General features: G+C 43.4%; 1 protein-coding gene across 1 annotated transcript in view; it reads right to left on the reverse strand.

Moving 5' to 3' along the window:
• LOC127921582 (protein eyes shut homolog) overlaps positions 1–12735 on the reverse strand; it is a gene marked incomplete at its 3' end in the record, with an annotated part of 213306 nt that overhangs the window by 63489 nt on the left and 137082 nt on the right. The window contains 5 exon segments of the mRNA XM_052505176.1: positions 47–160; positions 5095–5208; positions 6536–6658; positions 7295–7528; positions 9164–9277. Coding sequence (XP_052361136.1) covers positions 47–160; positions 5095–5208; positions 6536–6658; positions 7295–7528; positions 9164–9277 — 699 coding nt within the window.

The following is a 12735-nucleotide window of genomic DNA, read 5'->3' on the forward strand; positions in this document are numbered from 1 at the left end:
CAGTATGCATTAATTCATTAAAATTCAGTAAGTTAGATGCACTGACCAGTGAAGCCGGGTAGACAGACACATTCATAGCCATTGGCCAGGTCCAAACACGTGCTATTGTGTCTGCATGGCCCTGACAGACACTCATCAATGTTGATTTCACAGTAGTCACCTGTAGGGAAAGACAATGAAAGAGGAAGGAACAGTTTCATGAAAACTCCCATTCCTACCAATTATAAACCAAGTGTTAAAAAGAATCCCCTTTGCAAGTGAAATATTAAAAGCCTTCGAGCTATCCACCTTCTGAACTAAAAATAAAAGAGAGAAACTCAGTTCAAGATGGGTTACTAAAATATGGATCCCTCGATTTGCATATATTCATCTAGTTAACTCAGACAATTTCCTAACAATTCAGATTGAAATGAACTGAGAAATAATAGAGAGACCTCTCGTCTGACATTAGATAAATTATCCCTTATGTTTTCAATATGACCTTACATGACCCAGCACGGTCCCAAATGGCACCCTATTCCCTTATAGTGCACTACTTTTGACCAGAGCAGTGATAAGCTAACTGGGTCTCTGGTCAAACATAATGCACAATAAGGGAATAGGGTGCCATTTGGGACACAACCCAGTGTATTGAACATAATGAACATTGACATAGTTATAATGGTTGTACACCTCTCGTACAGGACAGCATTAATTTACATGCATATAGGAATATTAGCATAGCTAATTACACAGTGGATTGCTATAGGCTGTAAAGTTATATTGTTTTAATTGACTTTGCTTGACTTCACTTCGTAAAACAGACCTCAACAAAGATGTAGGTGGTGTTTCTGTTATTGAACTGCTACGTGATCACAACCTGGTGTCAGTGGTGTTTCTGTTATTGAACTGCTACGTGATCACAACTGGTGTCAGTGGTGTTTCTGTTATTGAACTGCTACGTGATCACAACCTGGTGTCAGTGGTGTTTCTGTTATTGAACTGCTACGTGATCACAACTGGTGTCAGTGGTGTTTCTGTTATTGAACTGCTACGTGATCACAACCTGGTGTCAGTGGTGTTTCTGTTATTGAACTGCTACGTGATCACAACCTGGTGTCAGTGGTGTTTCTGTTATTGAACTGCTACGTGATCACAACCTGGTGTCAGTGGTGTTTCTGTTATTGAACTGCTACTACGTGATCACAACCTGGTGTCAGTGGTGTTTCTGTTATTGAACTGCTACGTGATCACAACCTGGTGTCAGTGGTGTTTCTGTTATTGAACTGCTACGTGATCACTGGTGTCAGTGGTGTTTCTGTTATTGAACTGGTGTCAGTGCTACGTGATCACAACCTGGTGTCAGTGGTGTTTCTGTTTTGTTATTGAACTGCTACGTGATCACAACCTGGTGTCAGTGGTGTTTCTGTTATTGAACTGCTACGTGATCACAACCTGGTGTCAGTGGTGTTTCTGTTATTGAACTGCTACGTGATCACAACTGGTGTCAGTGGTGTTTCTGTTATTGAACTGCTACGTGATCACAACCTGGTGTCAGTGGTGTTTCTGTTATTGAACTGCTACGTGATCACAACCTGGTGTCAGTGGTGTTTCTGTTATTGAACTGCTACGTGATCACAACCTGGTGTCAGTGGTGTTTCTGTTATTGAACTGCTACGTGATCACAACCTGGTGTCAGTGGTGTTTCTGTTATTGAACTGCTACGTGATCACAACCTGGTGTCAGTGGTGTTTCTGTTATTGAACTGCTACGTGATCACAACCTGGTGTCAGTGGTGTTTCTGTTATTGAACTGCTACGTGATCACAACCTGGTGTCAGTGGTGTTTCTGTTATTGAACTGCTACGTGATCACAACCTGGTGTCAGTGGTGTTTCTGTTATTGAACTGCTGGTGTCAGTGGTGTTTCTGTGATCACAACCTGGTGTCAGTGGTGTTTCTGTTATTGAACTGCTACGTGATCACAACCTGGTGTCAGTGGTGTTTCTGTTATTGAACTGCTACGTGATCACAACCTGGTGTCAGTGGTGTTTCTGTTATTGAACTGCTACGTGATCACAACCTGGTGTCAGTGGTGTTTCTGTTATTGAACTGCTACGTGATCACAACCTGGTGTCAGTGGTGTTTCTGTTATTGAACTGCTACGTGATCACAACCTGGTGTCAGTGGTGTTTCTGTTATTGAACTGCTACGTGATCACAACCTGGTGTCAGTGGTGTTTCTGTTATTGAACTGCTACGTGATCACAACTGGTGTCAGTGGTGTTTCTGTTATTGAACTGCTACGTGATCAGTGGTGTTTCTGTTATTGAACTGCTACGTGATCACAACCTGGTGTCAGTGGTGTTTCTGTTATTGAACTGCTACGTGATCACAACTGGTGTCAGTGGTGTTTCTGTTATTGAACTGCTACGTGATCACAACCTGGTGTCAGTGGTGTTTCTGTTATTGAACTGCTACGTGATCACAACTGGTGTTGTGTTCCCACAATAAGTTGGGTGAATTTTGGCCCATTCCTCCTGACAGAGCTGGTCTTCAGGTGTTAGGCCTCCTTGCTCGGCACACGCAGTTTCAGTTCTGCCCCCAAATCTTCGATAGGATTGAGGTCAGGGCTTTGTGAACTCCAATACCTTGACGTTGTTGTCCTGAAGACATTTTGCCACAACTTTGGAAGTACGCTTGGGGTCATTGTCCATTTGGAAGACCCATTTGTGACCAAGCTTTAACTGATGTCTTGAGATGTTGCTTCAATATATCCACATAATGTTCCTGCCTTATGATGCCATCTATTTTCTGAAGTGCACCAGTCCCTCCTGCAGAAAAGCACCCCACAACCTGATGCTGCCATCCCGTGCTTCACGGTTGGGATGGTGTTCTTCAGCTTGCAAGCCCCCACTTGTTCCCCCAAACATAACGATGGTCATTATGGCCAAACAGTTCTATTTTCGTTTCATCAGACCAGAAAATTTTTCTCCAAAAAGTACAATCTTTGTCCCCATGTGCAGTTGCAAACCGCAGTCTGGCTTTTCTTAATGGCGGTTTTGGAGCAGTGGCTCTTTCCTTGCTGAGCGGCCTTTCAGGTTATGTCGATATAGGACTCTTTTATTGTGGACATACATACTTTTGTACCTGTTTCCTACAGCATCTTCACAAGGTCCTTTGCTGTCGTTCTGTGATTGATTTGGACTTTTCGCAGCAAAGTACATTCATCTCTAGGAGACAGAATGTATCTGAGCGGTATGATGGCTGCGTGGTCCCATGGTGTTTATACTTGCGTAGTATTGTTTGTACAGATGAATGTGGTACCTTCAGGTGTTTGGAAATTGCTCCCGAGGATGAACTAGACTTGTGGAGGTCTACAATCTTTTCTGAGGTCTTGGCTGATTTCTTTTGATTTTCCCATGATGTCAAGCAAAGAGGCACTGAGTTTGAAGGTAGGCCATGAAATACATCCATAGATACACCTCTAATAGACTCAAATGATGTCAATTAGCCTATCAGAAGCTTCTAAAACCATGACATGTTCTGGAATTTTCCAAGCTGTTTAAAAGGCACAATCAACTTAGTCTATGTAAACTTCTGACCCACTGGAATTATGATACAGTGAATTATAAGTGAAATAATCTGTCTGTAAACAATTGTTGGAAAAATTACTTGTGTCATGCACAAAGTAGATGTCCTAACTGACTTGCCAAAACTAGAGTTTGTTAACAAGAAATTTGTGGTTGAAAACCGAGTTTTAATGACTCCAACCTAAGTGTATGTAAACTTCCGACTTCAACTGTGCATAGTGCATTACAGCAAATACAGCCTTGCAAACTTACAAGAGGGTACAGTGGTTCCTCCTTTAAAAGTTGCAAACTTGCCCCGCGGGACTTAGAGGTACCCAGCGACACGGCTTCATGGCTCCAGACCCGGCCTCATGGCTCCAGACCCGGCTTCATGGCTCCAGACCCGGCTTCATGGCTCCAGACCCGGCTTCATGGCTCCAGACCCGGCTTCATGGCTCCAGACCCGGCTTCATGGCTCCAGACACGGCTTCATGGCTCCAGACCCGGCTTCATGGCTCCAGACACGGCTTCATGGCTCCAGACCCGGCTTCATGGCTCCAGACCCGGCTTCATGGCTCCAGACCCGGCTTCATTGCACTCATTTTGCATTTGGGTCCCAAGGTTTTTATATGACCAATCATATTGAGTGGTTCCAATAACGATTTTTGACACGCGTCACGCCCTGACCTTAGAGAGCCTTGTTTATTCTCTATTTGGTTAGGTCAGGGTGTGACTTGGGTGGGCAAATCTATGCTTCTATTTCTTTGTTGGCCTAGTATGGTTCCCAATCAGAGGCAGCTGTTTATGGTTGTCTCTGATTGGGGATAATACTTAGGCAGCCCTTTTCCCACCTTAGATTGTGGGATCTTGATTTTGTATCGGTGCTGTGTAGCCTGCAGAACTTTACGTTTGTTTTGGATTTGGTTGTTTTTCGGTGTTCATTTTGAATAAAGTAAGATGTTCGCCGACCACACTACACCTTGGTCTCCTCATTCTAACAAACGTAACAACGCGGGCCACCCTTGCTTTGTGTCGTTCTTCAAAAAAGATGGCTGACAAAATGTTACGGTATTACCAGATGTAAGTTGTTATAATGTCATAACGAGTCAAGCAAAAAATGTACAATTGAGAGTAATATGTTAGTTAATGTAGAGACAAACGTTTGTTTATATTTGTCATAAATTATCTCTCCAGGAACACGGTTGGAGTTAAAATCTTCAGGAGGGTATCTCTCCACGAACAGGTTTGGAGTTAAAACCTACAGGAGGGTATCTCTCCAGGAACAGGGTTGGAGAGCCCTGTTCTATATCTTACATCTTAGAAACATACTTTAAGGTAAGGTATTTCAAATTATTTAAGGGGTTTAAGTATTAATGATGACATTTTGGTCCCAGATCTATTTGTGCTGCCTTGTCAACTCCTACAGTCAACATCCTGTGATGTCACATATGATATGTTAGTCATGACAAAAACCATAAGGGTTACAGTACAAATGTACGTGTGTGGTGTGTGCGTGCATGCGGTGTGTGTGTGTGTGTGTGTGTACCTGTGACTCCGATTGGGCATAAGCAGCTGAATGCGTTGAGCTCATCAGAGCACGAAGCTCCATTGTGGCAGGGCTGGCTCAGACACTCGTTTACCTCCACCTCACAGTTATTACCTGGAAAAACAGGAGAGGTTCACTGCATGAAGGTCCACACATGCATAGTCTACATACAGATGCACGCACACACACAGACACACACACACATACAGACACACATACACACATACACGCACACACACATACACAGAAGCATCTGCCAGATTTTGAAACATAAATAAAAGGCCCCCTTTAATCAAATAACATTCCTTAATGATGTGAGGAAGAGAGGAAAGGGGGAAGAGGAATGGAGAGAGAAAGGGAGGAGAGGTGGGGGGAAATGGAAGGGGAGAGAGGACGGGAGGAGAGGTAGAGGGAAATGGAAGGGAGGAGAGGTAGGGGGGAGAGGAGGGGGGGCTTCTGACTGTAGATACATGGGTGTTATAGGACATGTGCCGTGTCAAAGAAGTGTGTTTGGAATGAATGAACTGAGACTGAATACTGAGAGAAGAGGAGACTGAATGCTACTGAGAGAAGATGAACTGAATGCTACTGAGAGAGAGGAACTGAATGCTACTGAGAGACTGAATGCTACTGAGAGACTGAATGAGAGAACTGAATGCTACTGAGAGACTGAATGCTACTGAGAGACTGAATACTACTGAGAGACTGAATGCTACTGAGAGACTGAATGCTACTGAGAGACTGAAGATAGACTGAATGCTACTGAGAGACTGCATGCTACTGAGAGACTGAATGATACTGAGAGACTGAATGATACTGAGAGACTGAATGCTACTGAGAGAAGATGAACTGAATGCTGCTGAGAGAAGAGGAATGCTACTGAGAGAGAAGACTGGAACTGAATGATACTGAGAGACTGAATGCTACTGAGAGACTGAATGCTACTGAGAGACGGAATGCTACTGAGAGAAGAGGAACTGAATGCTACTGAGAGACTGAATACTACTGAGAGAAGAGGAACTGAATGCTACTAAGAGACTGAATGCTACTGAGAGACTGAATGCTACTGAGAGAAGAGGAACTGAATGCTACTGAGAGACTGAATGCTACTGAGAGACTGAATGCTACTGAGAGAAGAGGAACTGAATGCTACTGAGACTGAATTATACTGAGAGAAGAGGAACTGAATGCTACTGAGGAACTGAATGCTACTGAGAGACTGAATGCTACTGAGAGACTGAATGCTACTGAGAGAGACTGAATGCTACTGAGAGAAGTGTGTAATGGAACTGCCGTATGACATGTGGAAGGTAAATAAGTGTTTAACAATACCAACCTACATAGGGAGGCTTGAGGTCTTTGACACCAAAAGACAGTCGATGGAATTACGAGCAAAGGGGAAATTGCCCTGACATCCCCTGTTGACAACGTAGCTACTCACCGATGAATCCAGGTGCACAGAAACAATTGTAGCCGTTGACGGTGTCTTTGCAAATACTCAGAACACCACACGGCTTCTCTTCACAGTCATCTATGTTCACGTCGCAGAATTGTCCCGTTAAACCTGAATGAAGAAGAGACGAATGAGACCCTCTGAATTAAGGGCTGGAATTATGAGGGAATCACTTTGAGAATGTAATAATGTGTTTCTTTTTGTTAAAATCAGAGAATGTTATACTGGCAATTCAGAGTGACTTTAACCCAATTCCAAACACCTCTTTATCAAACTTTACTCATCTCTCTGGGATGCTATTGGCTCCTTAACCCACTAACACACATTTTCTATTGGCACTTTAAACCACTATCACACCTTTCATTGGCTCCGATCAAATGGTTAACATATTAACACCCCTTGTTATTGGCTCCCATTAACTGGTTAACTTAACCCACTAACACACCTGATTCAATTGGTCAACTACTAATTTTATCAATTCAATCAGGTGTTCTTGTTTCAGTAGGAAGTAAGTGGGGCAGCCAGAGGTACTTGAGGAGAGGTTGAGGAAACGCTGCATTCCTATTTCTCCTTTTAGTATTCAGTCATCCTAAATGCAGGGACAAGACCCTGAAATAAATATAAACATTACCACAGGTTTCAGGAACAAGGAGCCAATGTCTTACAGGGCAACGCACATGCCAAGCACGCACACACACCCCATTAAAATCACACGCCCTGTTTCTTTGTTCCTGGTGATTAGCTTACCGGGTAAACAATGGCACTTGAATCCTCTCGGTAGATCCACACACTTTGATCCGCGATGACACAGCCCATCGACGCAATGACTTATGGGGATTTCGCACAGCCGCCCCATGTACCCATGTTGGCAGACGCATTTGAAGCCATTCGGCAGCTCTTCACAGAACAGGGTCCCCTCCGGGTCACAGGGATTCAACACACACTGGTTCACGGGTGCAGAGCAGTCATCGGCTCCCCATCCTGTATGCATTGGGGTTTGGATCAAAGAGCTGATTGATGTCTGTGTCTTTAATAGCAGCTGTGTTCTGTGTTCTATTCTTCTACCACACCCCTTCTGATACACAGGCTTGAATTGTCATTTCTCAAGATGCTCCTGTCATTGTAAGACGTTTTTCTTTTATGATTTCTGCTTTACATATGTTATATTTTTCACAGGTAGATAGAGGACCTTAGGCAGTGGAAATACTAGGAAATAGAGGGCCTTAGACAGTGGAAATACTAGGAAATAGAGGCCCTTAGACAGTGGAAATACTAGGAAATAGAGGCCCTTAGACAGTGGAAATACTAGGAAATAGAGGCCCTTAGACAGTGGAAATACTAGGAAATAGAGGCCCTTACACAGTGGAAATACTAGGAAATAGAGGCCCTTAGACAGTGGAAATACTAGGAAATAGAGGCCCTTAGACAGTGGAAATACTAGGAAATAGAGGCCCTTAGACAGTGGAAATACTAGGAAATAGAGGGCCTTAGACAGTGGAAATACTAGGAAATAGAGGCCCTTAGACAGTGGAAATACTAGGAAATAGAGGACCTTAGACAGTGGAAATACTAGGAAATAGAGGCCCTTAGACAGTGGAAATACTAGGAAATAGAGGCCCTTAGACAGTGGAAATACTAGGAAATAGAGGCCCTTACACAGTGGAAATACTAGGAAATAGAGGCCCTTAGACAGTGGAAATACTAGGAAATAGAGGCCCTTAGACAGTGGAAATACTAGGAAATAGAGGGCCTTACACAGTGGAAATACTAGGAAATAGGATTTGTAAATATAGTCCAACCAGCAACCTACATATAGGTATTGAGGGGTGTTTGTGTTTTCCTACATTTATAATTAGACACTCATTCAAGTAATACATGGCTTTGGTCGACTACTCTCTATTATGATCCAGTGGATGTTATTTAAATTAGGTTTGGTTTGGTAACAACAGAGTGCACACAGAGTAATCAATAACAATAACATAGCCTCTTTGCCGGCATCCCAAATGACACCCTATTCCCTACATTACTTTTGACCAGAGCCATATGGGGCCATTTAGGACCGATTTTACAAAAGGGATTATTGTAGAATAAACAACAAGAGCATCTAAAAACAACCGGAGGGTCTATAAATTGAATAAATTGCTTAACAATGATTGTGTACAAAGATGGAGGCATAATACTACTAAATGGCATATATATATATATATAATACTAATTTAACTTCAATGGATTTCAAATATAAGATCTTCATTTGATCACGCTGTTGCAGGATAACTTTCCTGCGATGCAGGACATTTTAAACTCTATGTTTTGTGGTTTAATGTAACTTCAGCAGAGCCAGATAACGATATATCAACAGGATTAAATCACCCAGATGCAGGTCTTTTGTTACCTACTTTAGAGAAAATGGTTCTAAAGGGTTAGAGGGATAAGAGGTTGTAGATGGAACCTTGGAACGAAGGAGGTCCTTCTGAAGAAAGGGTTTTAAAAAAGAACCAGACGGGTTTCTACAGGGGCAAGTCAACAACATTTCTGGTTCTAGGTAGGACCTTATTTTCTCAGAGTAAACTGTAGTTGACAGTACAGTACAGTATCTGATAAGGGGACAAACTTTACCTGGTGGACAAGTGCAGTGAACCACTCCGGCAAAGATATAACAGGTGCCGCCATTTCTGCATTTTGTCCTATCTCCTGACGCACATTCAATAACAGGTGTAGAGCAGTTTTTACCTGGAAAAGTCAAACAAGATGTTCAGAGGGACAAATACACCAAAACCACTGTGTAGAGCAGTTTTTACCTGGAAAAGTAGGGACAAATACACCAAAACCACGGTGTAGAGCAGTTTTTACCTGGAAAAGTAGGGACAAATATACCAAAACCACGGTGTAGAGCAGTTTTTACCTGGAAAAGTAGGGACAAATACACCAAAACCACTGTGTAGAGCAGTTTTTACCTGGAAAAGTAGGGACAAATATACCAAAACCACTGTGTAGAGCAGTTTTTACCTGGAAAAGTAGGGACAAATACACCAAAACCACGGTGTAGAGCAGTTTTTACCTGGAAAAGTAGGGACAAATATACCAAAACCACGGTGTAGAGCAGTTTTTACCTGGAAAAGTAGGGACAAATACACCAAAACCACGGTGTAGAGCAGTTTTTACCTGGAAAAGTAGGGACAAATATACCAAAACCACGGTGTAGAGCAGTTTTTACCTGGAAAAGTAGGGACAAATACAACAAAACCACTGTGTAGAGCAGTTTTTACCTGGAAAAGTCAAACAAGATGTTCAGAGGGACAAATACAACAAAAACCACTGTGCACAACTAATACCCCATCAGTACTGTACAACAGAACCAATGTGCACAAACAATATACCATCAACATGTGACAGTGTTCATGGAGACTAAATGACTGCAGCACTGTGTATCTGCTGTCTACATTCTGCCGTTTACATCACAGAGAGGGGAGACTAAATGACTGCAGTACTGTGTATCTGCTGTCTACATTCTGCAGTTTACATCACAGAGAGGGGAGACGAAATGACTGCAGTAATGTGTATCTGCTGTCTACATTCTGCCGTTTACATCACAGAGAGGGGAGACTAAATGACTGCAGCACTGTGTATCTGCTGTCTACATTCTGCCGTTTACATCACAGAGAGGGGAGACTAAATGACTGCAGTACTGTGTATCTGCTGTCTACATTCTGCAGTTTACATCACAGAGAGGGGAGACGAAATGACTGCAGTAATGTGTATCTGCTGTCTACATTCTGCCGTTTACATCACAGAGAGGGGAGACTAAATGACTGCAGTACTGTGTATCTGCTGTCTACATTCTGCAGTTTACATCACAGAGAGGGGAGACGAAATGACTGCAGTAATGTGTATCTGCTGTCTACATTCTGCCGTTTACATCACAGAGAGGGGAGACTAAATGACTGCAGCACTGTGTATCTGCTGTCTACATTCTGCCGTTTACATCACAGAGAGGGGAGACGAAATGACTGCAGTAATGTGTATCTGCTGTCTACATTCTGCCGTTTACATCACAGAGAGGGGAGACGAAATGACTGCAGTAATGTGTATCTGCTGTCTACATTCTGCCGTTTACATCACAGAGAGGGGAGACTAAATGACTGCAGTACTGTGTATCTGCTGTCTACATTCTGCCGTTTACATCACAGAGAGGGGAGACTAAATGACTGCAGTACTGTGTATCTGCTGTTTACATTCTGCCGTTTACATCACAGAGAGGGGAGACGAAATGACTGCAGCACTGTGTATCTGCTGTCTACATTCTGCCGTTTACATCACAGAGAGGGGAGACTAAATGACTGCAGCACTGTGTATCTGCTGTCTACATTCTGCCGTTTACATCACAGAGAGGGGAGACTAAATGACTGCAGCACTGTGTATCTGCTGTCTACATTCTGCCGTTTACATCACAGAGAGGGGAGACTAAATGACTGCAGCACTGTGTATCTGCTGTCTACATTCTGCCGTTTACATCACAGAGAGGGGAGACTAAATGACTGCAGTACTGTGTATCTGCTGTCTACATTCTGCCATTTACATCACAGAGAGGGGAGACTAAATGACTGCAGCACTGTGTATCTGCTGTCTACATTCTGCCATTTACATCACAGAGAGGGGAGACTAAATGACTGCAGCACTGTGTATCTGCTGTCTACATTCTGCTGTTTACATCACAGAGAGGGGAGACTAAATGACTGCAGCACTGTGTATCTGCTGTCTACATTCTGCCGTTTACATCACAGAGAGGGGAGACTAAATGACTGCAGCACTGTGTATCTGCTGTCTACATTCTGCTGTTTACATCACAGAGAGGGGAGACTAAATGACTGCAGCACTGTGTATCTGCTGTCTACATTCTGCCGTTTACATCACAGAGAGGGGAGACTAAATTACTGCAGCACTGTGTATCTGCTGTCTACATTCTGCCATTTACATCACAGAGAGGGGAGACTAAATGACTGCAGCACTGTGTATCTGCTCAATTGAAATGAAGCTGGATGTAAAGGTTTGAATGTCAAATATGTAGTCGACTGTCTCCGTCTCAGGGAGAAGAGTGTACAGTATGTGTTCATTTGAAAATAGGCTGGATTCATTTGTTATAATCACAGCTTTATCGTTGCGTGAGATTTTAAACAAACTTATTCCAAAACATCATCAACATGTCTCCTGCCCCACTAGAGGAAACAACGTGCTGGACCATGTGTACACAAACATCTGTGACACGTACAAAACCATCCCCCGCACCCACTTCTGACAATTAGATCGCGTCTCTCTGTCCCAACTCCCCGCCTACAAGCAGCATCTCAAGAGGGAACCACCAACTCCGAGAATAGTGAGGCGCTGGACAGAGGGGGCAGACCTAATGCTGCAGGACTGTTCTGTTAATACTGATTGAAATATGTTCAAAGATTCATCCCCGCAGGACTCATCCATCAACATTGAGGAATATACATCATCAGTCAAAGGCTTCATTAGGAAATGTGTTTGATGACGTTGTACCCACAATAACAAACCGGACATGCCCCAACCAAAAACCCTGGATGAACGATACGGAGAAATCCATATCGTGCTGAGAGCCCGTAATGCAGCATTTAATGTCAGCAGAACGAACCCAGACGACTCTGTAGCGCGCAATGAATACAAGGCAAGCAGGTACAAGCGCCGCAAATCTATTAGGGATGGAAAAAAAACTTGAATCCATGATCCACAACTCTGACTTGCGACGCTTGTGTCAAGGACTACCTGCTATCAAGGAGTGCAGGCTATCAAGGACTGCAGGCTATCAATGACTGCAGGCTATCAAGGACTACAGACTATCAATGACTGCAGCCTATCAAGGACTGCAGACTATCAAGGACTACAGGCTATCAAGGACTGCAGGCTACCAAGGACTACAGGCTATCAAGGACTACAGGCTATCAAGGACTGCAGGCTATCAATGACTACAGGCTATCAAGGACTACAGGCTATCAAGGACTGCAGGCTATCAAGGACTACAGGCTATCAAGGACTACAGGCTATCAAGGACTGCAGGCTATCAAGGACTGCAGGCTATCAAGGACTGCAGGCTATCAAGGACTGCAGGCTATCAAGGACTACAGGCTATCAAGGACTACAGGCTATCAAGGACTGCAGGCTATCAAGGACTA

The sequence above is a fragment of the Oncorhynchus keta genome, unplaced genomic scaffold (genome assembly GCF_023373465.1).
Source record: "Oncorhynchus keta strain PuntledgeMale-10-30-2019 unplaced genomic scaffold, Oket_V2 Un_contig_2262_pilon_pilon, whole genome shotgun sequence".
In the NCBI taxonomy this organism is placed as follows: Eukaryota; Metazoa; Chordata; class Actinopteri; order Salmoniformes; family Salmonidae; genus Oncorhynchus; species Oncorhynchus keta.